General features: G+C 45.5%; 1 protein-coding gene across 5 annotated transcripts in view; it reads right to left on the bottom strand.

Moving 5' to 3' along the window:
- The window catches only part of LOC110493536 (SH3 and PX domain-containing protein 2A), a 122,180-nt gene that overhangs the window by 81,322 nt on the left and 15,672 nt on the right, over positions 1–25,186 (bottom strand). For all 5 annotated transcript variants that reach the window (XM_036949459.2, XM_036949457.2, XM_036949458.2 and 2 more), the window contains exons 3-5: positions 10,758–10,833; positions 8,166–8,242; positions 4,167–4,258 (exon numbers count right to left, since the gene is read on the bottom strand). In XM_036949459.2, the coding sequence (XP_036805354.2) occupies positions 4,167–4,258; positions 8,166–8,242; positions 10,758–10,833 (245 nt within the window). The remainder of the gene's footprint in view (positions 1–4,166; positions 4,259–8,165; positions 8,243–10,757; positions 10,834–25,186) is intronic.

Below are 25,186 nucleotides of genomic sequence, written 5' to 3'. Positions count from 1 at the left end.
AGAAGATGAAATGTGATGTTAGCCTTCTAAATGAGAGATTTTTTTTTAATATAAAGTTTTAACTATAACTCAGTGACCACACCCCGTGAGCAGAGACATTTACATCGGCGTCATGGAACGCCCCCTTTTCTACTCCAGTATAAAACCCACATCCGACAAAATGTACAATAGACCAAAACATGCCGGGTTGCTGCCGGTGTGTGAAGTGGTTCTAGCTGTCACCTGAATAATGAACCATTGAGATCAGAAAACATGGCCCTGTCGCTACTGTCGTTACTCTGGAGTATAGTCACACACACACACACACACACACACACACACACACACACACACACACACACACACACCGCCCCTCCTCCCTACCACACACACACCAATCATGGTAGTAAATCAGTGGCCAATCTCACTGCTAAATGTCCTCTAATTGGTTTCCATTTAGCCGATGTGAAGGAAAGGAACCAAGATGAAAGCCCATCCAATTTCCCCCCAGACAGAAATCTACTTCTGAATCATGATGTGTAACTGCTAGAATAGTCCATGTCTGCATCTCAAATGGCACCCTATTCCCTATATAGTGCACACATTTTCTGCAGAGGCGATAAGGAATAGTGTGCCATTTAGGATGCAGCTTTTCTGGATGCAATGCACCACCACTATGAAATGTGTGAGTGCTAGAATAGTACATGAGAGATGGATAAAATGCACCTTCACCATTACTTCCCATTGTTACAATAGACAGGAACAAGCTTAGCATGTCCATTTAGTCTACCCCACTTTCCATGTCCATTATCATACATATTGATGCTATAATGGAGTCACAATCTTAGCCAGGCTTTCCTTTAGAGATGAGGACTGGCCAAGAGCAATGCAATGTAATGAGATGGTGTGTGTGTGTGTGTGTGTGTGTGTGTGCGAGAGAGAGAGAGAGAGAGAGAGAGAGAGAGAGAGAGAGAGAGAGAGAGGGGAGGGGGATGAGAGGGAAAGAGAGGGAACGAGAGAGAGAGAGAGAGAGAGAGAGAGAGAGAGAGAGAGAGAGAGCACTGAGGGTATAGGGTGTACGTGTGTATTATTGATGGAGATATGTGACTTCGTCTTCTCCGACTTGTCTCTGGACTACATGATTAATGTGTTGTTTTTACATACCAAAATAGACCGCACCACTCATGTCATAGAGAATACAAAGAAGGAGGGAGGTAGAATAGGGAGAGAGAGAGAGAGAGAGAGACAGAGAGAGAGAGAGCAAGAGAGTGAGAGAGAGAGAGAGAGAAAGAGAGAGATAATGAAGTGAGAAAAATATGGAGAGAGAGATGAATGGAGCTATAGAAAGACTGTGAGCGATACAGCTAGAGAGGGGAGGAATGAGTGAGGGGAGAAGGGAGAAAGAGAGAGAAAGAGAGAGAGAGAGGCTGTTGATCGAATCCTAACCACTTTGGCAATAGCGTTTCTAACCTTGAGCAGTCATGTCAATTAAAGCAGACTTGAATTTATGAGCTGGGGATGGACAGAACGAGAGAAAAGAGGAGGAAAGAGGGAGGAGGGAGGGAAAGAGACTCTATTAAGCCTCAGCAGGAAATCACCGTGAGACAGAGGTCACTATATCTGCTGTCTTCTCCTCTTCCCTCTCTCTATCTCTTTTCTCCTCGCATCCTTTCTTCACTCCAGTGAAAGAAGCAAGGATTTAAACAACCGGGAAGCAGAGAAGCGAGGCAGAGGAGAGGCAGAGAAGCGAGGCAGAGGAGAGGCAGAGGAGAGGCAGAGAAGCAAGGCAGAGGAGAGGCAGAGAAGCAAGGCAGAAGAGAGGCAGAGAAGCGAGGCAGAGGAGAGGCAGAGAAGCAAGGCAGAGGAGAGGCAGAGAAGCAAGGCAGAGGAGAGGCAGAGAAGCAAGGCAGAGGGGAGGCAGAGAAGCGAGGCAGAGGAGAGGCAGAGAAGTGAGGCAGAGGAGAGGCAGAGAAGCGAGACGGAGGAGAGGCAGAGGAAAGGCAGAGAAGCAAGGCAGAGGAGAGGCAGAGAAGCAAGGCAGAGGAGAGGCAGAGAAGCGAGGCAGAGGGGAGGCAGAGAAGCGAGGCAGAGGAGAGGCAGAGAAGTGAGGCAGAGGAGAGGCAGAGAAGCGAGACGGAGGAGAGGCAGAGGAGAGGCAGAGAAGCAAGGCAGAGGAGAGGCAGAGAAGCAAGGCAGAGAAGCGAGGCAGAGGAGAGGCAGAGAAGCAAGGCAGAGAAGCAAGGTAGAGGAGAGGCAGAGAAGTGAGGCAGAGGAGAGGCAGAGAAGCGAGGAAGGGAATGAAATAATGAGAGGAGTAATTGAAACATGGATGAGAAAACTGTCAGCATCTAACTAGGGAGTCTGCGCCTCAGGTGGTGTGCTTGCCTGCATGCGTGTGTGTTACCAGTCTATTACAACTGATTTGGAGCTTTCGAACGTGAATTTGGAGAGCACAGTTTTCGTTCCCCTAATTAAAAAGTACCCAGAGGGGAAAGGAACATCTCCAAGAAGTATGAAACTTGTCATCCTCCCAACACACACACACACATACCGTCATCCACACACACACACACCAACTCCTACCTTCTCTCTCCCTTTTCCCAAATGTGTAGAGGCTTGCTAGAACTTTTCATAGCTTGGAAAAAGAGCTGACTAGGGAACACACCAAAACGTTCTAAAGAGGGTACTTTGGAACATGGTCACGTACAGCGAGTGTACGTGACCCCCCCCCCCCTTTTGCCCTCAGAACAGCCTCAATTCGTCAGGGAATGGACCATACAAGGTGTTGAAAACATTCCACAGAGATGCTGGCCCATGTTGACTCCGATGCTTCCCACAGTTGTGTCAAGATGGCTGGATGTCCTTTGGGTGGTGGACCATTCTTGATACACACTGGAAACGGTTAAGTGTGAAAAACCCAGCAGCGTTGCAGTTCTTGACACAAACCGGTGCGCCTGGCACCTACTACCATACCCCTGTTCAAAGGCACTTTTTTTTTTACACATTGTTAATCATGCCTTGAGTACTTCCCAATAGGACCAACAGTTCATGGGAAAGGTGTAGAAGTAGGAAGACGTTGAGCGACACAAACAGACACCCACACACACACACAGACACACACACATAGACACACACACAAACACACACACAGACACACAACCCCCCCATAGTCAGCCAACTATCTACCACATAGACAGCACATTAGTAGCTCTACTTCTCAGTATACACCCCCACAGTTCCCTTTTAGTGTTTGGAACATGGCCGCCCTACAAACTCTGTCCATGGATCAGTGTGTGAACCCTCTACCCTCCTGCTGGTGGCATCAAAGCCTGGCCTCCACTTCCTCTGTTCAAAAGGACCCACACTGTAAACAATGAGGCCTCAGCCTCTCTGATTCTCTCTGAGACACACCGCGCAGCAGGATGGGAAAGTTTTGAAAAAAAGACAGGGCGAAATATTGACCCAGTTTGGTGAGGACACACATTGTTAGAGTTAGAGAGAGAGATCATGCACTCATGGGCTCCTGAGTTCTTCAGCAAAAAATATATTAATAGTTTGATAAATGTCGATAAACATACATTTTTCCCCCGCAATTACTTATATTTACTGTTCATTTTTTATAGTTTATTTTACCTTTGTTTATCCATTTCACTTGCTTTCCCATGCTAATAAAGCCCCTTGAATTGATTTTTTTGTGTGTGTGGTGTGTGTGTGTGTGTGTGTGTGTGTGTGTGTGTGTGTGTGTGTGTGTGTGTGTGTGTGTGTGTGTGTGTGTGTGTGTGTGTGTGTGTGTGTGTGTGTGTGTTAACTATACTAGTGTGGACCAGAAGTCCCCACGAGAATAGTAAACGATCAAAAATTTGACTAACTGGAAACATTTTGTTGGTCCCCACGAGGTCAAATGCTATTTCTAGGGAGTTTAGGGTTAAGGTTCAAAATGAGTGTTAGGGTTAAGGGTTAGGGTTAGGAGCTAGGGTTCGTTTTAGGGTTAGGAGCTAGGGTTAGGTTAGAGTTATGGTTAGGTTTCCGGGTTAAGATTAAAGGATAGGGAAAATAGGATGTTTCATGTGACTGAATTGTGTGTCCCCACAAGGTTAGTTGTGCAAGACTGTGTGTGTGTGTGTGTGTGTGTGTGTGTGTGTGTGTGTGTGTGTGTGTGTGTGTGTGTGTGTGTGTTAGATACTCACTCTACTGGGGGGTTGAGGTCATCAGCTTTGGTCTCAAAGAAGCGCAGCACCTCCTCACTCTGAGACAACTGAGGAGGGAGACGGACCAGAGCCTGAGGGAGAGAGAGAGAGAGAGAGAGAGAGAGAGAGAGAGAGAGATGGGGGGGGGAGAATAGGGGAAGGAGGGAGGGGGAGAGAGAGAGGGGGGGCGGGGAGGGAGGGAGAACATCCGTTGTAAGATACCATACAACGATGCACCACACAAAGCAGCTCTTGGAATGATGAACTACGGAGGATGCATTCCGACATCCATTTTACGTTCTACCTTTACAGTACACACAGTATAATCCTTAGCACAGAGTCTGGCTCCAATTCAATGGAAGATCATGTCAGCCTATTCCACTGAGGATGGACATCCATCTGTAATGGTCATGCTAAGTCACACTATTATAGGAACAGATCAATAGGAGCCAATGACAAGGTAGACAAGGTGGACATATAGTACTATATCTGAGATTGATGTTGAACAACATCCATATCATATTGATGGATTTATTTCACAGGGACAGTGCACAACTTCAAATGAATTAATATTCCATTGTTCACAAGAAGAGCAAATACCCGTCCGCACTCATATGCTCCTTTTCTAGTCATGTGTCATTGAGGAAGTGTATATTATAATAAAAGACAGCTAGTGATACAGATGGTTTGGCTCCAGCCTCTCACAATCCCTTGAGAGGGCCGTCTGTGTCATCACGATCCTTCTGTTGTTTGTCATGTGACAACAAACAGGAAGTAGTAAAGTTCAGATCAGAAGATGATGAGTGATAGACAGGCAGAACAATCTCTTAACATCTCCAAACATAAAACAAATTTTAAGACATATTAAGTAAATAAGATGACAAGCTATTTTCTTTTTTTTTTTAAACCTTTAAAAGTTGAGTAAGCAAGAATTTTGTCCACAAATGTACCAACATTTCTATTATGTAAATAGTTTATGATTAATGACTGCAATAATGTAGTTATTTTGTTAGATACTTCTCCCTATTAGCTCAAATGTTGTTTTTTTCCAAAGCCATTTTAGCTGTTGCACCAGCTTTTCGGTCCGAACAGATTCACAAATCATGGGAATTTGTCAAGCTATGCAGACGTTGACTCCCGAGGCATTTGTTCCGAGGCATGGGTTCTAGGCAACTTCCCTGCACTTGCCGGGGCAGGCCTGCTCCCTGCGTGGCTAAAGCCAGCATGAGAAACATGCTAACAAATGTGTGTGCTATGAAATGAAATAAACACTGCACTCTGACAGACAAAACGTATTTCCCTTATTCATGAGAGTGCTATTAAACAAAGCAAGGAAAGTTCATTTTAAAACGTGACATTAGCTTTGCTGGAATGTGCTGCTGTTTTAGGTAAACAATGAATCTGCTTCTGACATGACTGAAGGCATCTTTAAGTTGTGTTTGAGCATTTACATAAAGACTGGGCACGAGTATTTGGAGGTTATTAAAACGTATCATCAAAGTTGAGAGAAAGTCTTTCAAAATGTTTGATTTCACTGATTATAAGATGTGGCCTTGGACAATAAAGTCCACCCTTTTATCTGTGTTTTCGAGGCAGAAAACTGCACACCTTCCCTACTCCGGGAGTGCTAGAGCAGCTGTATTGTGTGTGTGTGACAGTCCAGCCCCCTTGTTTGTTTACATCCTTGGCCTTTGATACCATGGTGTGTGAAAAAGGGAGGTGGGGAGAGAAAGAGAGTGAGAGAGAGAGGGAGAGGGGGATGGAGTAAGTGAGAGAGAGAGAGAGAGAGAGAGAGAGAGAGAGAGAGAGAGAGAGAGAGGGAGTAAGTGTGTGTGACAGAGAGAGAGAGAGAGAGAGGGGGGAGTAAGTGTGTGTGTGAGAGAGAGAGAGAGAGAGAGAGAGAGAGAGAGAGAGAGAGAGAGAGAGAGAGAAATAACTTTTGTTAATTTTTTTATTGTTTATTTCACTTTTGTTTATTATCTATTTCACTTGCTTTGGCAATGTAAACATGTTTCCCATGCCAATAAACCACTTAAATTGAAATTTAATTGAGAGAGAGAGAGAGAGAGAGAGAGAGAGAGAGAGGTAGCAAGAGGAGGGAGAGAGAGAGGAGGAGAGGGGGTAGAGAGAGAGAGAGAGAGAGGGAGAGAGAGAGAGAGGGGGAGAGACGGGGCAGAGAGAGAGAAGCCTTGCTATTGAGAAAGGTTGCCGTAGGCAGACCTGGCTCTCAAGAGAAGAAAGGCTAGGGGCCTCCTGAGTGGTGCAGTGGTCTAAGGCACTGCATCACAGTGCTAGCTGTGCCACTAGAGACTCTGGGTTCAAGTCCAGGCTCTGTGGCAGCTGGGAGACCCATGGGGCGGCACACAATTGACCCAGTGTCGTCTGCATTAGGGGAGGGTTTGGCCAGCAGGGATGTCCTTGTCCCATCCCGCACGCTGTGGCGGGTGCACGCTGACACAGCCGCCAGGTGTACAGCGTTTCCTCCGACACATTGGTGCGGGCATTTTTTCAAGAAGCAGTGCGGCTTGGTTGGGTTATGTTTCGGAGGACACACGGCTCTCGAGCTTTGCCTCACTGTAAGGGAGTTGCAGCGATGAGGCAAGACTGTAACTACATATTGGGGAGAAAAATAGTTTTTTTTAAAAAGAGAGGACTGGTTATGTGCACACTGGTTATGTGCACACTGCCCACAAAATGAGGTGGAAACTAAAGCTGCACTAACTAACCTCCTGCAAAATGTATGACCATGTATGATGTATGATTACACAGACCCACAAAGAATTTGAAAACAAATCCAATTTAGATAAACTCCCATATCTATCTGTGCAATCACAGCAGCAAGATGACCTTCTGACCTGTTGCCAAAAGAAAAGGGTGAAGAACAAACTTTTACTTCAACTATTTGCCTATCGTTACATAGAGAAAATATGACATGTGAATTGTCTTCATTATTTTGGAACTTGTGTGAGTGTAATATTTCCTGTTCACTTTTTAGAGAGAGAGAGAGAGAGAGCAAGAGAGAGGCTTTATATATTATCTACCTCACTTGCTTTGGCAATGTTAACACATGTTTCCCATGCCAATGAAGCCCTTGAATTGAATTGAATTGAATTGAGAGAGAGAGAGAGAGAGAGAGAGAGAGAGAGAGAGAGAGAGAGAGAGAGACTAAACAAAGGGGAAACAATAAGAGCTTTTTTGAAGTCAGACTGCTGAATGACCAAAGGCTGAAGTTTTGGGGGAGTTTTAGAAAAGTTTCATTAAAATTAAATACCGAGGGCATAGCCTTTATCTATTTATCTTTATCTATTTATTTGAAAGAATGGGTCGCTTTTTAAAGTCTATCTTTTGTTGGGCACTCAGAAGTGTTCTTGTGTGTTCTAAACTAAACAGAACTAGGTCAAATCTCTTTCTAAAACTTCATTACCAGAATAAACCAAAGCCTTAGAGACCCATATCTATGACAATATGTTTTCAGACTAGCTAAGTATTTGAAAAACATTTCCTCGGTTGGGCCGTTTGCTAGCCTGGTAACTGCCCCTGAACATAGTAAACATATTTATTTTAAAACTCGGCAACAAGATGAGTTAAGAGACAAGACTGTATTGTATCAAGTATTTGCACAGAAATGTGCAACCGACAACACCATCTTATTGTGGTGCAAACTGGAAACCCCCCCAGTCAACACATGTACCCTTCTACACCCGTGTTTAACCTCACGCCTGAGGTGTTCGCTGACACGTGTGTCTGGTTACCATCTGTCACCCTTGACCTCTGACCCCTAAATCCCAATAGCATGTGACAGGGGGGAGCTCAAGTGGGACAGGAGGTTTACAGCGCGCGTGTGTGTGTGTGTGTGTGTGTGTGTGTGTGTGTGTGTGTGTGTGTGTGTGTGTGTGTGTGTGTGTGTGTGTGTGTGTGTGTGTGTGTGTGTGTGTGTGTGTGTGTGTGTGTGTGTGTGTGTGTGTGTGTGTGTTTTGACAGTAATGCCTCCTCGCTCACCCTGCAGTAGTCATCGATGAAACGTAGCCTCTTCATGGCCACATCACGCACATGACTCCGCCTGAACAGGATTTTACCTGAGGGAGGGACGGGGGAGGGAAAATGAGAGAGAGAGAGTAGATAGGAAGGGACACATTTTAGATGTTAGAGAGTGTAAAACCGTAATAAATTAAAGACCAGTACAATCCTGTCTCATCGCAGAGGACAATCCTTTAGTGTGTTTGTGTATTACCACAGGCTAACACCAGATGTCAGTAACACATGAAAGACTTCTGAACCACGACAATCTCACTCTCATACTCTCATAGTGAACGGTCTTGTCCTGCATGTCCCTCTTAACATATCAAATGAGATTTAAGCGCTTGGAGGTTATGTATCTAGTCTAACTCAGTGACTTCAAAGAAAAATGGCACCAGCCAATCAGAACGCCCCCTACTCCAGGGTATGCCGCGGTCCCTACAGTCCCACGGGAAGTGATCAAATTACCCTTCCTGTGAACTGAAGACACAGAGGATGAGGGGAAGAGCTGGGGACAGACTGTGTGCGTTCTGATTGCCAGCAATACTTTGAATGATGAATAGCAGAGGGATGATAGTGCAGTGCTGGAGTCTGACTACTGCCCTCTTAAACAGGTATCTCTTGCAAAAGAGGTGTTATATCTCGATGAGACTCTCCGTTCAAAATAAATGTTACAAAAGGTATGTAAACAGATGGAGGTGGAGGTTTGATTGACACCCAGGTGGCTTAATGTGAGGTGGGTTGGCGGGGTGGGGACTGCCTGACGACTCTGAATTCTTCCAATGCCATGTGTTGGCTACATACCTCAGCTTGAATTTGCCATCATAGAAGTTGTTTGTGGTGACGAGGCCTTTTGTACAAAACAAAGTCATCAGCGACGGGATCATCTCTAGCCAGAGTATCAAAACCAATGACCAATTTTCAAAAAAATTGGTTTACCCACATGTGATCTGGCTCGGGCCCAACCTATCGGTCTCTGGGACTGTGGCAACCTGGGGGCCAGCAGGGAGCTACAAATGAAGGAGCAGGACCTTGGTCAGCTCCAGAGGGCTTGCCAGGCCAAGGTGAGTCAGCACCATGGACACCTCTACAGCCACCAACTGGGGCTGGTGAATCAACACCAATATTACCCAGTCCAGGTGCTGCAACCAATTGGCACCTGGAATTGGTCCCACCTGTCCCTCGTTACTCAAAATGGGTATAAGTAGAGGTTCAGTCACTCGGGGGGTGTGGGCAGACAGGCAGAGGGTACGCCTAGTCCTCAGAAGAACCGGAGTGAGAATGAGAAGCGCCTCGATCAGACGCCTAAGAAGATACTAGGGGATGTTCGACTCTCTCTCTTCCTTTTCTTTGGCCCCAAAGGAAGAGGACCCATTCCCGGACAGCAGGCCACCCAGCGCAAGTTGAGAGCACGTATTGAAACCCCGGACTCATCGTTCTCTCTCTTGTTCATTAACACAGGCCGAGGAGCCGCCCCACCGGACACATAGTGACCCACCCTTTACCCACCCGTTACCGGAGAGGCCTTTCAGTTGTATTTCACCCCTCACCGTTCCCCCCAACCTATATAAAGAACAACATTTGTTTGAGCACCGATCAGACGGTCCGAATGTGTTCGCGTTCTAGAATGGTCGTGGAGGGGGAGTCAAGATCAGACTCAATGTGGAGAAGAAACAAATGTTCAGGGTGTGGCGTTTTGGCCGGGGCAATAAGTCTGGGTGGCCAGGCACGGGTAGGGAGAGGGCTGAGAGCACGTGGTCTCCATCAGGCTCTAAGAGAGCCTAACCAACATAAACAGTAAACAGACAGAAGCCTCTCACTCGCACAGCAGGAGTGTTGTCTCTCTCTCTGTTCCACCATCTCTTCCTCAATCTCTTTTTCCATTGTGTGTCTTTCACTCCCACATCAGACAGACACACACTGTCAGCACCTGCCTGCTGCTGCACCTCCGAGAGACAGTCAACTGGATGGACCGACTGATGAATAATGTATGAACGACACTAGGAGGGGCGTCGATACGAGCAGGATACTGACGCGGTGTAACTTCTTGCCTAGTCAGCGCTATTGGTGACTTGACTGTCATGGTGGTGTTCTGTCTGCCTCAAGTCAGACTGTACTTCCTTATAAACTCCAATAAGTCCCTATGGATAGTGTCATGTCATTAGATCTTATGGCCATATATGGCAAGGGATCGATTAGAGTGTTGGTCGGGTTCAATGTTAAGGGCCATGGGGTTGACAGGGGCTTTGCTTATCGGAGTGTGAAAGACTTTATAGATGTGGAGAGAAGAAGGAAAGGAAAGGAGAGAGGGAGAGAAAAATGATAGAGACTGACCTGGGAGAAATGATGGAGACTGACCTGGGGAAAATGATGGAGACTGACCTGGGAGAAATGATGGAGACTGACCTGGGAAAAATGATAGAGACTGACCTGGGAGAAATGATGGAGACTGACCTGGGAGAAATGATGGAGACTGACCTGGGAGAAATGATGGAGACCGACCTGGGAGAAATGATGGAGACTGACCTGGGAGAAATGATGGAGACTGACCTGGGAGAAATGATGGAGACTCACCTGGGAGAAATGGGATGATTCTCTTTTTGGGATCTTTCTGCCCTCCCTCGATTGGGAACTTGTCAAGAATCTGCATCTGTAAAGAGCAACACACAGAGACATTTTTGTATTAATTTAAGAGTGAGAGAACTATTTGGCAAACATTTACAAATGTACTTCAGCTCACTGAGGAATTGAATAGTGTTTCATTGAATTTCACTGAAAGAAACAGCTGGGCTCAGTATTTCAAATTCCCCGCCACTCCGATCACAACATCAGAGATTATATCATATATCATATCAAAGCTAGGACACATTTTAAATTCCCATTCGGACAAGGACAAACGCTGCATGGTGTTTTTCTGCTTGTGGTGGAGAGGAGTTAATGTGAGTCGATTTATTCATAAAGCCATCGTGGTACTAAGGGAGGAGAAGTGCTGACACCGGGGTTAGAGGGAACTGCGTGCACACACACACACACACACACACACACACACACACACACACACACACAGGGGGACTTTTTCCACACACCCACACAAACTGCAGAGGTCAGAGATGCCAGGCATTGTCGGCCATATTGTGTTTATCCAATTTCAACCCCTAAATAAATCATGCAAAAGGGGGGGATTAGGAAAAGTAAATGGGGCTGTGGGGGAAGAAGCCTATTCTGTCTGCAGCATATATATATACTGTAAGAAGAGAAGAGATAGAGAGAAAACGATAGGGGAAAAGTATGTGTGTGTGTGTGTGTGTGTGTGTGTGTGTGTGTGTGTGTGTGTGTGTGTGTGTGTGTGTGTGTGTGTGTGTGTGTGTGGAAGTGTGGAAGTATGTGTGTAAGCGTGTGTGGAAGTGGGCTGCTCATTTGACGGCTACATGGAACAGGCCTTTGCCGGCAAGCTGCTTAAATACCAGCCTCTCGCGGCACGCTTGGACAGCCTCGGGTAGAGGTGCAAGCTGGTGGTGCTTATATTTGGCAGCCTCTGCCACGTACACAGCCTTGCAGTGTGTGGACTCCAGATTGCGGGCCTGACAAAAACTAGGGCAAAGCAGTAGGCTGGATACTGCTCTGTTTCAGCTGTCCTGGGAAGCCTAGCTGTTTGGAGAAGGAGGTGCTATCTGAGTGCCATGCATACAGGAACCTTTGAAATGTTTGGAACTTTTTTTAATGTAAATCTGATTGGTGGATTCAAATAAAGTATTTATTGTGTGTGTGTGTGTGTGTGTGTGTGTATGTGTGTGTGTGTGTGTGTGTGTGTGTGTGTGTGTGTGTGTGTGTGTGTGTGTGTGTGTGTGTGTGTGTGTGTGTGTGTGCTTATGTATGCGGATGTGTGTGACAGAGAAAGAGAGACAGAAAAGCAGAGAGAGAAAGAGAGAGACCACACACCATAAATCTGGTGTGCATCAGGGCAGGGTAAAGACCCAGAGGAAGCAGGTGAATAAACAATCTAGCAGTACGGGGACGAGGGACAGGTCCAAACCCAGTTCTCTCTCTGTGTCTGGGTCAGAATACGTATACACACAGCCCCATGTTGACTGGGTTTCTCTTTCTCATAGAAATAGAATTACTAGAACAGAAATTCCCATTCAAATCAATGGGTCTGTGACGGGTGGGCCGGCGGTATTTGTATGCTTTGTCTTCCCTGACAGGGACCGCAGCTCAGTTCAGTCTTGTTTCGCTCTCACATGGGAAAACTCTATATGCCTTGTCCCAGTGGAGGGGTTGGTCTTCCTGTGGGTAAGCTGCTGTGGTGGTCCACTCTGTTCTGAAGGCAACCTTGGTGGTTTGACTGCTTGAGCCAAACAACTAAGACCAGCTTAACATAAAACTTTTTCTGACCAAAATGTAGCTGCGAGGGAGACGTAGGTAGCAGTAGCTAATAGGTAGCAATGGGAATTAGTATCTTATAACTAGGAGTTACTGTCTCACAGTAAAAGTGTGTCAACAAAGCCTAAAGAGGTAAGGAGGAAGAAGAGGTACTTGACAGTTTACTGTGAAGTTCCTGTGCTGCTGTGTAGGTGTTGTAAATTGAGGGCTAGAATCACTAAAGAAAAACTTGCTGAGACCATACAGGACATAATCCAGCTGTTGTCTGATTCAATTGAACAAAGAGTTTACTGACTTGCCTAATTTCCTCAATCAACATACTGAATCAAGTTAGCTGTCTTCCCTCTGTTTTTTAGTGGTTCGATCCAAATGATCCTAGTTGGCCTCGTTGGACCAAGTTCAAAACCTGTAGATGTTTTTAAAAATTTCCGCCAATTGCCGTTCCTCTTCCCTCACCCTAAAATACCCAGATCTCTCCCTTTCCTCTCCCTATCTCTCCTCCTCCCCCTGGACAGTCTCCTGGCTCTCGGAGATGCGTTTTCCCCATCCCATCGGGAAATGTGGGACCACAGAAAAATTTTGTCTCTCTGAACAGGGGCGAGGGGCGCTAATTCCGGCACCACCAAAACAGGTGGGAATAAAAATCCCCGGACGATATGGAGAAGAAAAAAGAACACGAGAACGCAGCCTCATTCAGAACAATAGTCCCAGTCGGTATTTACGGAATTATACGACATTCTCCTCGACAACGCCCAACAATTTACCCCCACTGTATAAGAGGCAACTTCGTTTTCAATTTTTCTTTTGCTATACAGAAATAACAAAACATGCAGAAAAGCTGCTGTGTTGTTTAATGTAACCCGGTCAAAAATAATCCCGACCTACGGTTCGTAATGCCCCCTCTTGTAGGGAAATAGAGCCTGCTAGATGAGCCCTGTGCTGTGGCTTCGGGCTAATTGGCGTTGGAGAGTGGGGAATGTGGGGTCCTCGTGTCCAAGTAGGCTACACGTACCTATGTCTGTGGGAAAACATCTCATCACAGGTAAGACATTTAACTTGCTTGGTGTTAAGGTAAACAATGTAAAGCATACGGGATCTGTAAAATGTATATAGGTTCAGAACTCTTGTGAAATAGCACAGTTACAAATAGAAATCAAACTGGATGGACATCAGAAATACAGGAAGGACTAAAAACAAACAAGAGAGAACTATTGTAAAGTAGACTGTGTCTGTAGAGTGTGTATAATATGTATGGATTGAAGGTAGAAGCAGAAGTGTTTATTAGTTTACTCCAATTGGGGGATCGGCGGAAGGGTTTGCGGGGAATAACAATAAAGGTATATTCTTAAAAAAGAGTATGTATGTCTATATAGGTATGTGTATGTATATATGTGTATATGTATTCATGCGTGTATGGATATATATATATATTTACCCCAAAAATATGGGGGATTGGAAATGATGCAGACAATTACATTGGAAGCAACATTGTTTCCGCAATATTAAGCTGATCCACCCCTTAAAATAAAATAGAAATGTAATTTTAAAATTGTAATTTAAAAAAAAACTTGCTTGGTGTTGTCCGTTTGTAACTCCACTCATTACTTGTAGCTGTATAGTCCATTTATTTGTGTTGTTGGTCTTGGCTAATTAGCTAGCACTCACGCTGCTAGCACCGTCATGAAAAGGGGCGAGAGGGAAGCCCTACAATATTATGTTTCTCTAAGTAGTGACAACGCTCGGGAGCAGGCAATGTTGAAAAGTCATCTTTAGACATCTTGTACTTCTCTCAAATGTATTTTTGTAATTGAATAAAACAAGTGGACAACACAAAAAATTGCATCTGAAAAAGGTCAAGTTTTTGCTGTGAGCCAATGGGGTAACCTAGGTAACCACAGGTTGTTTCCCCCACAGGCGAGCAGGGCCACAACGTTCTATCTAATACCAACTGGGACTATGGCTGTAGCTACTACTTCTCAGACCTGACTCTGTCTCCTTGGTAACCAGCCTAGAGAGAATGAGTGTGAGTGTTCTGAAGCATTCTGATTGGATAAGACTGTGAGGCTCTGGACCACTATTAGAGGAGTCAGGTCGGGGAAAAAAGAGACAAACAGAACATGTTTCTTTACCTCTATTTTCAGTGAGTATCTCTAAGAATTCTATCCCTACATCATCTCTGCTATGAGCACTTATCATTATTGCTGCATTCACATGCTAGTCGGGGAAAAAAACGGAAACTCCGAAATGTCCGACTTGCTAACTGGTTGAACGTCTATAACTACAACCAGTTAGCAAGACGTACATTTCTGAGTTCCCTAGTCAAATCAAATCAAATGTTATTGGTCGCATAAAGACATTTAGAACCCTAGCTTCAACAGTTCCAACTAGCACGTGAACCCGGCACTGCTGGCGAAATCCGAGGTGCACTGTAACAAGGCGTTGGTGTTGGAAATGTGCTTTGAATATGGATAACATTGTAGGCTACGGCCCACAGCTGCAGCAGGCCCCTCTTCATATCATGCACAGTGGCTTATAATAGGCACGCCATATATGGAGTTGTGGGAATGAGTTGGGATTTAAGTTAAAGTGTCCGCTGTGTATTGGAGAGAGAGAGTTTGAGCGAGAGAGAACGAGAGAGAAAGAGAGAGCGAGCGAGAGAGGAGAGAGAGAAAAGAGGGAGGGAGAGAGAGAGAAAGAGAGAGAGAGCGAGAGAGAGAGAGAAAAAGAGGGAGGGAGAGAGAGAGGAGATAGAGAGGGAGAGAAAGAGAGAGGAGAGAGAAAGAGAGGGAGAGAAAGAGGGGGAGAGAGGAGAGAGATGGAGAGAAAAGAGAGAGACAGGAAGACAAAGAGAGAGAGGAGAGTGAAAGAGAGACAGGAGAGAGAGAGGAGAGAGATGAGCTATGTACAGTGTTCTGATAATATAACATATTTTATAATATAATATATAATAATATATAATATATTTTTCTTATATCCTTTTTAAACCTTTTTGAGTGCAATGTTTACTGTTTACTATTTCTAATAGTTTTTTGTTGATGTTTTTGTTAAATCTGTTTCTTCTCACTTTTTCTTCTCACTTTTGTTTATTCACTTGCTTTGGCAATATAAACATTACATTTCCCATTCCAAAAAAGCCCCTTTGAATTGAATCAAATTGAGAGAGAGAGAGAGAGAGAGAGAGAGAGAGCTCATGGACACGCTTCACTTCCTGCTTCACTTCATGTGACCTGTGAAGAGTGACTCAAGAGGATCTACCCCTGGTTGAACCACACATTTGACAGAGCTCAGTGACAGAACACACAGTCACACACAGATAGACGCACAAGCACACAAAGACACACGCACACACTTGGCAGCTCCCCACTTATGAAACAAACTCACGACCCACATAACACTGAAGAACCATGGGATCCCACCATTTCCACGGTAATGATCACATGGTCCGACTGAGAATCAAACCAACTCTAAACAATCAGCAGCAGTCAGGTTGACTCAGTGTAGTGTCAACATAGTGAGTCTTTGCAGCTTGTAATGGTGGGCGGAGGCGGATTCATTTATTTCCTGGGTCTGCGGCCCAAATGGTACACTACTCCCTATGCTGTACATTGCACTGCTTTTGACCAGAGCCTTTTGGGCCCTGGTCAAACGTGGTGCACTATAGAGGGAATAGGGTGCCGTGTGAGATGCAGCCCTGGACTCTCTCTCTCTCTAGCAACTCGCTTTAATCCACTAATTACAAGACATGTTGGTGTAAACAAGGCAGGAAATGAAAGGGGGCTGAAGGGGGAGGGAGGGAAGGGTTCAAACTAATTGATATTCTGCCTGTCTAGTATTGCCAGAACAGAACGCAGGTTCTTCCCTTATTCCTTCTTAATCCTACCACTACTCGCCTGGTCCCAGATCAGTTTGTGCTATCTTGTGATATTGACCATGTGAGTTAGGCAAGACAGCACGAACAGATCTGGGACCAGGCTATACCACTCCAGCGCTATCCACACAAAAGACAGAGCGACTGAGGAGACGAATGGACAACATGAATCAAGTCTGGACACGCATTAGTGGCCCGAGGTATCGAGTTTCTAGAGACAGATGTCTGGATTCGGGGGAACAGGGGTTAGCGAATAGCGAGCTAGTGCTCCTTCCAACCACAATCATTCACAGTTGCAGCTCTATATATAAATTGGGACCTTGGCATTCGATCTCGACAAATCACAGCTCGGTGCCTCCAGGTGTCTTGATGGAACATGTATTAACCCATTTCAGAAGGGGGTGAGGTGATGTATGGATTCGAGTTTCTGGAGAAATTGGCTATATTCTGGTAAAGTCAATGGGGAGTGTTGTTAGGTTGTAACCCTGTAGGTTCCACTTGAAGCTCCCCAGTCCCAAGGCAACAGGTGCTGGGATGTGGTCACGTCCATCATAGCTCCAGCTCTCCTCTTCCAGCTTCCAGACTCCAGATCCGGCCTTGGCCTGGAACAAGACTCCAGGGAAAGGCTATGGAAGTCTTAGGAAGCCCATCATCATCATACCATGGATTGGAACGGGAATGGGATCCAGGGATTGGAACGGGAATGGGATCCGGGGGTTGGAATTTCAAGCTTACTGTGTATCCCAAGGCTTGGTGCCGTAGTTTTGGGGCTGGTCATTAACACGCTTTTGTAGGCTTTATTACACAACCGTGGGAACTGGAAAGACCCAATGGATCTTTGGGTCTAGATCTGTACACTATAACACACAGGTGAACTCTTGTCTTGCGGTTGTTCTACGTTCCCGCAGTGCTCGAGAAAGCATGAGCCCATGGGATGAAAGAACGCGAGAGAAACACTGGAAATTCCCATCATAGTACATTACTTAAATACTGTGGGAAACAAAACCAGTATCATGTCTCACTCTCTTAGTGTGAGAAGGTTGGCACTCTAGACAAGGGGTCTGATATCAATGTAGTTATGGCAGTAAATGTTGCCGTCAATCCTGAAAGCTTTGACGGTAGTTTTCCAGTAACCCTGCCACCCTCTTCCTGACCACAACTAACTCTACCCTTGATTCAGAACAACCTCTACTTCTGTGGCCAGTGGGCACAAACCCCACCAAAGCACAAAGAACATGGCTTCAGGTTACCAACTGCAGCTTCCTGCTTCAGTTAAAGGTAGAAAAATAGGCCAGCCAGCAGAGAGAGAGAGAGAGAGAGAGAGAGAGAGAGAGAGAGAGAGAGAGAGAGAGAGAGAGAGAGAGAGAGAGAGAGAGAGAGAGAGAGAGAGAGAGAGAGAGAGAGAGAGAGAGAGAGAGAGAGAGAGAGAGAGAGAGAGAGAGAGAGAGAGAGAGAGAGAGAGAGAGAGAGAGCCCTCTAACAGTACCTAAATTAGCCTAGCGCTCAGCCAACATTCTCAGAGTTTCCATGCTTGGAATCGGGACAAACTTTGAGCCACGTGGCCAGACCACAAGCCCAGAGAGAGAGGCAGCAGGAAGGGATGCCAGCGCCCCTGGTGTGTGCCCCGTACGCTCTGCCCGCGCTCCCAAGGGCGTGGAGGGGAAATGAGACTCCTGACAGAGATTGCATTTTTCTCCTTTCCACAAAAAAAAAAAAACAGGGTTATTTCAGGTCTATTTCATTATAAGACAATATAGTTCAAATGAAAAGTGGGGCAGAGTTGAGAATCTGGTCATAGGACACGGTTGAGAATGCCAGCTGCTGTCTTGAACATGATTTCCGGCAAAATACTTTTGAGGCAAACCTTTATAAATGAAGGTTTAATGAAAAGTAGTGTTTTTGTCGCTCTATTTCTAAAAAGGGATTTTGTATCTGAACTGAAGATCTTTCCTCAAAGCTCCTCCTGCCTATCCCCATCAGATGTAATCCGATTGAAGGGGAAAGCCAGAGAGAGAGGAGAGAGGGTGAAATTGGATCATCTGTAATATAAAGATTGGCTGGGTAATTGGGATGAGCAGCAGCAATACATCACACGCACACAAATCCTCACAAGACCACCATCCTCAAAAGTCTCTAGCCCCTAGCTGTGCGAAAGCTAATGCATTTGACCTGTAGGTGGAGTGGGCCTCGGATTAGTTGAGAATTCGCCCTCCATTAAGAGCAAAACAAGAAAGGAAAGAGACAGAAACGAGGAAGAAAGACAGAGAGAGAGAGAGAGAGAGAGAGAGAGAGAGAGAGAGAGAGAGAGAGAGAGAGAGAGAGAGAGAGAGAGAGAGAGAGAGAGAGAGACAGCCGGATTATAATTAACGGTGTGAACCACTGTGTGAGAAGCCAGGTTCAGGGCCGTTCCAGGCTGACGAGGTAGTGATGAGAAGCCGTGTACTGACAGACAGACAGGACTGCTGTTGACTGAACCGTTGTTCATTAACACTAACCAAGGGTTCGGCTGGAGAGGAGCTATAGCTATTACAATGGCATAGAAGGACACCCGGTCCACTAACCAATGCTACCTATAGCTAAGGAGGATAGGATACCAGGGAATTGGCATGAGACACGTCATACAGAGGTCCTTCGTGGTTTTATAGTTTGTGTGCCTTTCAGAGGGAGAACGGGCACGACAAAACATTTTAAGTGCCTTTGAACGGGGTATGGTAGAAGGTACCAGGCGCACCGGTTTGTGTCAAGAACTGCAGCGCTGCTGGGTTTTTAACGCTCAACAGTTTCCCGTGTGTATCAAGAATGGTTCACCACCCAAAGGACATCCAGCCAACTTGTCACAACTGTGGGAAGCGTTAGGAGTCAACATGGGCCAGCATCCCCTGTGGAACGCATCCGACAACTGAGTCAATGCCCTGACGAATTGAGGCTGTTCTGAGGGCAAAGGGAGAGTGTATTAGGGCGCTGTTCCTAATGTGCTGTGCACTCAGTACATGTGATCGTATTCAAATGTCAAGCAAGGTTTGAAATTATTATGTTTTAGTCAAATATTATATATTTTTGGGCTTCTTGCGGTCAATTTGCTGTCTACAAATGATTTGTAATTATGTTCAGGCCCCCCAACCAGTCGATGATCCCTGCTCTAGAGTATTGTACCTGTAGCCTATATGGGTAACCTTTACCCTGATCAGGAAAGTTCCACAGAACCCTATTAATGTATGGGTATGTATTCTATATCCTGTAAGCCACATTATCTGAGGTGTCGCTGTAAATGTAACCCTGCTATTTCATACTATGCTCAGATGTCACTGACACAACAGTACTATTTCTCCAACCAACCTTCAACTCTGTGTAATGTCTATCCACTGCGACCGCCCTGCAAACTAAAAACAGTTTACACATTGTGTTCTCGGACAAAGAGATGTACCTTCCTTCAATCAAAAAACGTATTATTTATAAAAATCCAAAGGACATTTCTATGAAACCTTGAACGACTCCACTCTGCAAGCCATAGCACTAGCTATTGATGTTTAAGGGAAAAACCTTTCAAGTGTTTTTATCGACTGAGACTCCCCCTCAGCCTGAGAAGACCTTGAGTTGAACAGGAGGCCTGTAATTATATATATATATATAGAGAGAGAGAGAGAGAGAGAGAGAGAGAGAGAGAGAGAGAGAGAAGAAAGAGAGAGAGAGAGAGAGAGAGAGAGCTACAGACAAAGTCTTTCAGTGGCCATATGTCTTCTGATAACAGGTGGTTAGATGGGAGAAGTAAACAGGAAAGAGCTGTTGGCCCGGTGCAAGGCATTGGAAATATTTGACTAGATGAAAAGAGTGTTGGAGGGCAATGAGAGACTGGAGTGTGAAACTGACAGACAGGCACACAGTGGTGTACATACTGTACATGTTATGCACACACACACACACACCTATACTGTATAAAGATAGAAACATGCAAACAGGCAAGGATTCTCTCTGCCATACATATATGCATGCACACACACACACACACACACACACACACACACACACACACACACACACACACACACACACACACACACACACACACACACACACACACACACACACACACACACACACACACACACAGTCTTATTCCTGGCACTTCTTAATTGGGAGCTGCTAAAAATGTAACTGTCAAAGGGGATCCTCCATTTGCTAATATCACATTTCTGGATTGACTGACTCCAACCACTGCTGTTTTGTGTGCGTGCACACACACACACACGCACACACACACACACACACACACACACACACACACACACACACACACACACACACACACACACACACAATGACTTCCAGTCCTTGACAAGGGGCTCTCAACCTCTTCACAGAGAACACAAAGCAGTCACACTGAAGTCTCCTTCTCCTCCACACACGTACAGAGTAGAGAAACACTAGTGCTGCTAACCTAAACAACGAAGGCTAGGTGGGTCTCTCTCTCCTCTCTCTTTCTTTCCCTCCAGCCCTCCCTCTCACTCTCTCTCTCTCCTTCCCCCTAAACGCACCTCAGCTCAGTCACTCCTCAGCTCAGTCACTCCTCAGCTCAGTCACTCCTCAGCTCAGTCACTCCTCAGCTCAGTCACTCCTCAGCTCAGTCACTCCTCAGCTTAGCCACTCCTCAGCTTAGTCACTCCTCAGCTTAGTCACTCCTCAGCTTAGCCACTCCTCAGCTCAGTCACTCCTCAGCTTAGTCACTCCTCAGCTTAGTCACTCCTCAGCTTAGTCACTCCTCAGCTTAGTCACTCCTCAGTTTAGCCACTCCTCAGCTTAGTCACTCCACAGCATAGCCACTCCTCAGCATAGCCACTCCTCAGCTTAGCCACAGTGTGAGCTTTGGGCCATGATGAAACGTCCCACAAACAGACTGCACTCCGTTTATTCATCCTAAATTTAGCTCTCTCTCCTAATCCCTTGCGCCAAGGCTGTGGGAAACGGCTACATATTTCCCCCTCCGTATTTCCCCCTCCGTCCCAACCTGAGCGAAGGCCCTGAGCCAGTCTGTCCTGTGAAGTGCCCAATTGTACGCCAGCGGCGCTAAGCACGAAGCACAAGAATAGTGCCTGTGTCTGACGTGTAGGTGTCTTTCCTGTCCCGCAGGTGAAAAACACTCTCTCCAATCTGGGCCTCTCTCCTCCATCGTGGTTGTGCAAGACTCCAACACCATCATCAAGTTTGCTGACGACGCGATGACGATGAGGCAGCCTATAGGGAGGAGGGCAGACGCCTGGCGGTGCGGTGCCAGGACAACCACCTCTCCCTCAACGTCAGCAAGACAAAGGAGCTGGTCGTGGACGACAGGAAACGGAGGGCCGAGCACGCCCCCATCCACATCGAAGGGGCTGTAGCGGAGCGGGTTGACAGCTTCAAGTTCCTCTGTGTCCACGTCACTAAGGATCGATCATGGGTCCGTACACACCCACACAGTTGTGAAGAAGGCACGACAGCTCCTACCCCCAGGCCATAAGACTTCTAAACAAGACTGCTAAATAGCTCATCAAATAGCAACCCACACTACCTGTATTGACCCGTTTTTGCACTAACTCTCTTGCACTGACTCTACGCACACACAGTGGACTCTACCCACACACTCACACATACTTACACTGACACTCCAACACACACATAACATGCACACAGATGCATACTGACGGCACACACACACACTTTCACACTCACCACATACGCTGCTGCTGCTACTGTCTATTATCTATCCTGTTGTCTGGTCACTTTAACCCTACCTACAGTTGAAGTCGGAAGTTTACATACAGAGCTGGTGTAACAACTTTTCTATGGGAATGAGGTCAGGGCTTGAGATGGCCACTCTAATACATTGACTTTGTTGTCCTTAAACCATTTTGCCACAACTTTGGAAGTATGCTTGAGGTCATTGTCCATTTGGAAGACCCATTTGCGAACAAGCTTTAACTTCCTGACTCATGTCTTGAGATGTTGCTTCAATATATCCACATAATTTTCCTTTCTCATGAAGCCATCTATTTTGTGAAGTGCACCAGTCCCTCCTGCGGCAAAGCACCCCACAACATGATGCTGCCAGCCCCGTGCTTCACGTTTGGGATGGTGTTCTTCGGCTTGCAATTTTCCCATTTTTCCTCCAAACATAACGATGGTCATTATGGCCAAACAGTTCTATTTTTGTTTCATCAGGCAAGAGGACAAACCATAGTCTGGATTTTTAATGGCGGTTTTGGAGCAGTGGCTTCTTCCTTGCTGAGCAGCCTCTCAGGTTATGTTGATAAAGGACTCGTTTTACCGTCTATATAGATACTTTTGTATCTGTTTCCTCCAGCATTTTCACAAGGTCCTTTGCTGTTGTTCTGGGATTGATTTGCACTTTTCGCACCAAAGTACGTTCATCTCTAGGAGACAGAATGCATCTCCTTCCTGAGGGGTATGACGGCCTCGTGGTCCCACGGTGTTTGCACTTGCGTACTATTGTTTGTACAGATGAACGTGGTACCTTCAGGCATTTGGAAATTGCTCCCAAGGATGTACCAGACTTGTGGAGGTCTCTCGTTTTTTTTTTTTTTGAGGTCTTGGCTGATTTCGTTTGATTTTCCCATGATGTCAAGCAAAGAGGCACTGAGTTTGAAGATAGGCCTTGAAATACATCCACGGGTACACCTCCAATTGACTCAAATGATGTAAATTAGCCTATCAGAAGCTTCTAAAGCCATGACATCATTTTCTGGAATTTTCCAAGCTGTTTAAAGGCACAGTCAACTTAGTGTATGTAAACCTCTGACCCACTGGAATTGTGATACAGTGAATTATAAGTGAAATAACCTGTCTGTAAACAATTGTTGGAAAAACGACTTGTGTCATGCACAAAGTCCTAACCAACTTGCTAAAACTATAGTTTGTTAACAAGAAATTTGTGGAGTGGTTGAAAAACGAGTTTTAATGACTCCAACCTAAGTGTATGTAAACTTCTGACTTCAACTGACTCAATTACCTCGTACCCCTGCACAGTGACTCGGTTCTGGTACTCTCTGTATATAGTCATGTTTATATATTTATATTTACATACTAATATTCCATCCCTTTAGATTTATGTGTATTATGTAGTTGTTGGGGAATTGTTATATTACTTGTGAGACATTACTGCACTGTCGGAACTAGAAGCACAAGCATTTCACTACACTCGCATTAATATATACTAACCATGTGTATGTGACCAATAACATTTGATTTGATTTGTTATTTTTACCCGTTATTGTTATTCGTTATTCACAGTGTTTTTAGTGTCACTATTTCTATTTCCTTTTTTCTAATTTTGAAAATATTTAACTCTGCATTGTTGGAAAAGAACCCGTGCGTAAGCATTTCACTGTCAGCCTACAGCCGCTGTTTACGAAGCATGTGACAATTCGATTTGATCCCTCTCCATCTCCATCTCGCTCTATCTCCCTATGTGTCTCTCTCTCTCCCTTCCTCCCTCCCTCTTTCTCCACTCTGGGCTCATAAAGTAGTCCTTTATTCCTGACCCTAGACAATGGGAACCCTTGTAGCCCAGCCGAGCCTTGCCTAGCGCAGCAGCACAGTACAGAACATCCAAAGAGCACCGACAAGGACGAGAGGGCCGAGAGGAACGAGGGGGCCGAGAGGAACGAGGGGGCCGAGGGAGCTGAAGCTATTCAGCCGTCCATCCTTGGAGATGCCATATCAATAATGCTGTGTGGTCTAGATGTGAGTCAATCAAAGAGTCCTCGGTCCGAGGGTAAGGGATTCTACTTTTGGGCGACCTTCGTTTTCAAAGCTCTGGCAGAGGGATACTGTATAATTTACTGAGCGGAGTTGAATTGAATATGGGCTGCCTCGGTCCTGGCTACACAGTAGGCTTTTGTGACTGTTTTTCAAAGGGCATAACATACATCAACTATGCAAGTGGAATTTGACGGCGTAAGTGGAACGCAAGGCAAAATATGTGAATATCCATTTGTTTTTTTATCAATAAACAATCTCAAATATTCAACAGGAGAAAGATTTGTCAAACTTCAGTAGCATTAGCATCCCGAAACCTAAAGATTCCGTCAGAAGCCATGGTCAGTCAGAGAGACTTGCGAACAGAGGAAAGAGAGGGATGTGGAGAGGAATACAGAATGGAGGAGAGCCTCATAAAAACATCAGTCAGTCTGTTAGTTCCCTCCTTCAGAAGAAGGGTTTCAAAAAAAATACCCGCCTTGTGCCAGACTGAAGGACACAGGCCCATTCACAGATCCCTCAGAGGTTCCTCAAATGACAGGGGCTACTCATCAATTAGGGAAGGGACTTTTTCCTAACTGGGAAAAACTCCACGTACAAATCACAACCTAAACTAAAACTTGCGAGTGTTGATATGTTGAAGATATATGTCAGATTAAAAGGGTTTTCAGTGTCACTATTACTATTAAGTTGGTATAAGAAGCAATAGAAGCTCCCATAAATGTCTTTGGCCTTCCCAGTGCCCATGGGCACACTTAGTTCCTGTTCCAACTGGTTTCCTTTCAGACGCCTGGAAACAGAGTAGTCGACTAACTGGTCATAACTTGAACATAAGTAGAGAGTCACTATATTAACATGACTGTAGACAAGCCAGGACGGTCCAGTCATGTGCCTGACTAGTACTAATGACTCGGATGAGTTGTTTTGTAATCAACAGGATGTGGGAAGGTACAGAAATAAGTTTGAGAGCAATGGAAGGTAAAATTTTCCACTGATTTACATTACT

This window comes from Oncorhynchus mykiss, chromosome 17, assembly GCF_057628025.1.
Source record: "Oncorhynchus mykiss isolate SJ-2025 chromosome 17, ASM5762802v1, whole genome shotgun sequence".
NCBI classification, from domain to species: Eukaryota; Metazoa; Chordata; class Actinopteri; order Salmoniformes; family Salmonidae; genus Oncorhynchus; species Oncorhynchus mykiss.
Note: the sequence above shows the minus strand (reverse complement) of the source record. Positions and strands in the feature narration are given on the sequence as shown.